This window comes from Bison bison, unplaced genomic scaffold (assembly GCF_000754665.1).
Source record: "Bison bison bison isolate TAMUID 2011002044 unplaced genomic scaffold, Bison_UMD1.0 scf7180017864472, whole genome shotgun sequence".
Lineage (NCBI taxonomy): Eukaryota > Metazoa > Chordata > Mammalia > Artiodactyla > Bovidae > Bison > Bison bison.
The window spans coordinates 3,184,895-3,188,798 of NW_011495033.1; the positions used below are offsets into that span (position 1 = coordinate 3,184,895).

Consider the following 3,904-nt stretch of genomic DNA (forward strand, 5'->3'; position numbering starts at 1 on the left):
GGCTCCAGACTGCAGAGGCCGGTGACGGCCAGGAAGGGGTGCCCGCCCTACCTCCGCTCCTCCGGAGCTCTCCTGGCAGCACTCCCCAGGGTCCCCAGGGCCCCGGTGTTTTCCAGGGCCACCATGAGCCCTGTGTACTGTCAGCCAGGCTCCAAAGAAGATCCCCTGCACCCATTCAAAGCTGAGCCCTTGGTGGAAGCGGCACCTTGCCGAGGGCCCAGGTGGGAGAATTCATTAATTTTCTCGGCAAAGGCCTGCTGCTATTTAATTGCTGGAATGAAAAGGTTTCCCATGAAACCCAACCCCCAGCCCTCCCCGCCAAGAGGACAGAAGCTCTGCACCCCAGCCAGCCTCAGCTGGGGGCCCAAGCAGAGACTTTCGAGCTTAGGAGCTGGGGCTCCCTGGGCACAGAGTCTCCCTGTTTCCACTCAGGCCCCTGTCTGCATACACACACACACTACACACACACACGTGCTCCTGCATCCACAGGCACAGTACATGTGCACCCGCATGTACAAGGGCATGTGTCCAGCTGCCCTCCAGCCTGCAGGCCTCTACTCATGTGTAACACACATAGATGCCAGCACATTTGCACATGCACACTCCTTGAACCCACGTGCACTCGCAGAGTATTTTTCAAAGTTGTTTAGCATTAGCAAGTCCTTTTGTTAGGTGAAATCTTATAAGAACACACCAAATGTATAGAGTAAACGCAGGTGCTGGATGGAGGAGTAGACAGGCTCCTTTCCCTACCCTGCTTCACCCCCACCCTAGGGAGGACAGCCCGAGTCTGGTGTGGCCACCACCGCTTCTCTGCTTTCCCACCAGGCGGACCTGAGCTCTCTCAAGGGGGAGCGAGGCAGGGTGTTTCCCCCATGGACAGTGGAGCTGGGCCCGTGGGGGTGGCACCTGCTGAGTCCCCCTCCATTCTGCCCCACGCAGCCCCTCCCCTTCATCCCAGACACATTGATTTTTGGTTTTGAGGGTTTGTGGCTCCCTCTCCCGAGCTTCCCAGCTCATCAGCTGTGGTGACAGCCTATACCGGGGACTGCCTACTTTGCCAGGAGACGCAATCACAGGTGCTCCTGGTCACAACAGGTACCTTGGGTGGGACAGCCTCTGTCTGAGCATCCACGGGCCCCACAATCCCATCTCACTGGGGTGTCAGGTCAGAGAGATGACCTGGGGAAATCAGGAAGGAGGACTATTATGGAGGCAGCCTCCAGAAGAAAATGTTCCCCTAGGACCATCGTCCAGTCCCCTCCAGAGAGCAAGAAGAACCTTGCTCTCCTTGGCCCTCCCACAGGGAGCTATTCCCATCTAACCTCCACCACCTACCCCCAGGGAACCCCAGGGACTCGCAGCTCCAGAACCAAGGCCATGCCCAGTTGTCTGGACCCCAGGCCTCATGCCAGCTAAGGGAGAACTGGCACATCCATTACCCTACAACCTCCTGCCCCCTCCCAACCTGGCAGAGCAGGTGCATGGCAGAAAGCAGGGCACCCAGCAACCGTTGTATTGCTGGGCATCGGCTAGGGGTGATCATGGACACTTCCCTTCAAAAAACCTCCGCTGACCACCCCCCTCTCCCCACCATACCCTGCAGCCAGCCCCTGTGAACTTGCTCAGAAGGCTGCCGTGCCATCCCCCTCCTCCTTGGCCAGCACTGCCAAGCCTGCCCACGGGAGGGCCTCTGCGGGGCTTTCTTGGAGTGAAGAGGAGGCCGCTATGCCAAATGAAGACCAGGGAAACCCAGCTGCTGTGTGTTTGAGGAAAGCCTGGCTGTTTTCTGTGACAGTGGGTGCTAAGAGGACCAGAGATCAGGGACCCCCAGATGAGATGCCTGGGGTTGACCGGGTTTCATTAGGATGTTAGGTGGCCCCCCCAGACCCCTCACCTGCAGGAAATGCCTGGGGAGGGGGCATCCTTAGCTCTCCCAGGGAGTCTGAGGCCTGGAGAACTGAGCAATGCACATCTGGATGCAAGGATTCCGCCCAGGTCAGTCCTGGAGTCGAAACTCCGCCTGGGGGCTCTCCCACCCAGACTGACTGGCATTCCCTTCTTGGCACCCTGGTGCAAAGGAGAGGACTGATCTGGCTCCTTTGTGGTTGAAGAAGGGTTTATCCTCAACCAGTGCCCTGTATCCCCCTGGGCTGGGATCAGGGCAGGCAGTGTACATTTCAGGAAGACACAAATTCACCAGGGAAAGGGGATGAGTGGGTGGGGTTGGGGTGCACCTGGTTTCTGCGGAAGCCTGAGGGGACCACACTCAGTGGTCCGAAGGAGCCCCACCTGCCGCAGGCTCTGGCGCCCCTCTCCAACCCCACCCCAGCAAGAGGACTGCTGACCCAAGGACTATCAATCAAAAAGGCCTGGGTGAAATGGCCTTTTCTTCTAGGGCATTCTGCCTCTCTCCAGTCTCTGCAAGGAAAAGAGCACCCTCCACTTGGGCAAGGGAGCATGATCAAGGTGTTCTGGACATTCAGCCACTAGCCTTCTGCCTAACAGTTCTTCAGCCAATCATCAACCATCCCACTGGGAAGTTCCTCTCAGGTCATACTTAAATCCCTCCAGCTGCAACCTCCCTCAGGGATGTCTTCTCTTGCCCTCAGGGGAGGACAAGCAGAGACAAGCCAGAAGAGGCTGAACTGACTTAGCACCCTGCACTTCACACTGCTTCCCTGCTCACATTTGCATCAGCACAATGGGGTCTCTGGGAGGGCGTGGGCTGTGCCTGGTTTGTTCATCTTCGTCTCCAGGAGCTACCACTCTGACCTTGCTTCCTTTACCAGTGGCAGCAAACCACTTCCTTTATAATGGATAAACAGAGACAGGATCCAAGGAGCAACCTGAAGCATCCTTATGGAAATGGAGGTAGAATGGAAGTGGACACCCCAACCAGAGGTGAAGGCTCAGGTCACCCCACCATTTTCTGCGCCTGCCATGTACAGCTGGATGTGGTGCTGCTCTGAGGGCCCGGTGGTGGACTTGAAGACGGGCTCCGACCCTCACCTCGCTGGCCTGGTGATGTCCTGCTCTCCACCTCACTCTTCCCTTGGGAAGCAGACAGCTCCTCAAACTGAACTTCCTGTGACTCAGGAAGTGGCCCTCAAAAGGCATATTCCCCAAGGGGGCAGCGCCTGAGGAAACCACTCCAAGTCCATGGCCCCAGGATCGCAGATCCAGGCCAAGTCTGCAGGCCTCAATGGAGATACACCAGGGCCAGGGGGGCCCAGCTCTGGCTCCTGCCTCCCCACCCTGGAGGGCAAGTCGTTTCTGCCAGGAGAGCCTGCCTGTGACCTGGGCCCAAGGGCAGAGTTGGAAACTACCTGTGACCCGTGCCTGCCTGCCTCTGTCCTGAAGAATGCAGAGGAGACTCCATCCCTGATCATATCTTCTTGGAGGCCACCGCCCAGCCAAGGCTGGCTGACCCACCCATTCTCAATGACTAGAGAACCAGGGAGCCGCTGTGTGTACAAAACCTCAAATCCTGTCGGGGGCCAGTGGGGCCCTGCCTTCCTCAGCACCTAGAAGCCGGGCCCAGCATCAGAGGGCAGGAGAGCGCATTTCAGCACCTGGACAAGGCCCTCCAGGGCTTCACCCCAGAGGCGCTCTCTCTTCACTCCCCATTCCTGAGCAGGCGCTGGGGTCCGCGGGGTTCAGGGGCTCAGCCCAGTGTGAGCAAACAGATAAGCGCTCGTGGAGAGGGTAGAGGGCACTGGGTGGGGCAGGCACGCCTGGGAGGGTCCCGGCCTAGTCTCCGATCCTTGACCTGTGACCCCCTGCCTACGCAGGCCACCTCCACACACTCACGCGGGAGGTGTCGCTGCCGGGCTGAGTGGGGCGGACTCTCCCACCGCGTGGAGCTCAGATGGAGCCGGCAGCCCCTCCCCGCAGCCCTCAC

The 3,904-nt window shown here is 58.9% G+C and overlaps 1 protein-coding gene across 1 annotated transcript in view; it reads right to left on the minus strand.

Annotated features, from left to right (window-relative positions):
• ANKRD13B (ankyrin repeat domain 13B) overlaps positions 1 to 125 on the minus strand; it is an 11,682-nt gene extending 11,557 nt beyond the window's left edge. The window contains exon 1 of the mRNA XM_010861680.1: positions 52 to 125. Within this exon, the coding sequence (XP_010859982.1) occupies positions 52 to 125 (74 nt within the window). The remainder of the gene's footprint in view (positions 1 to 51) is intronic.
• Positions 126 to 3,904: the final 3,779 nt, after the last annotated feature.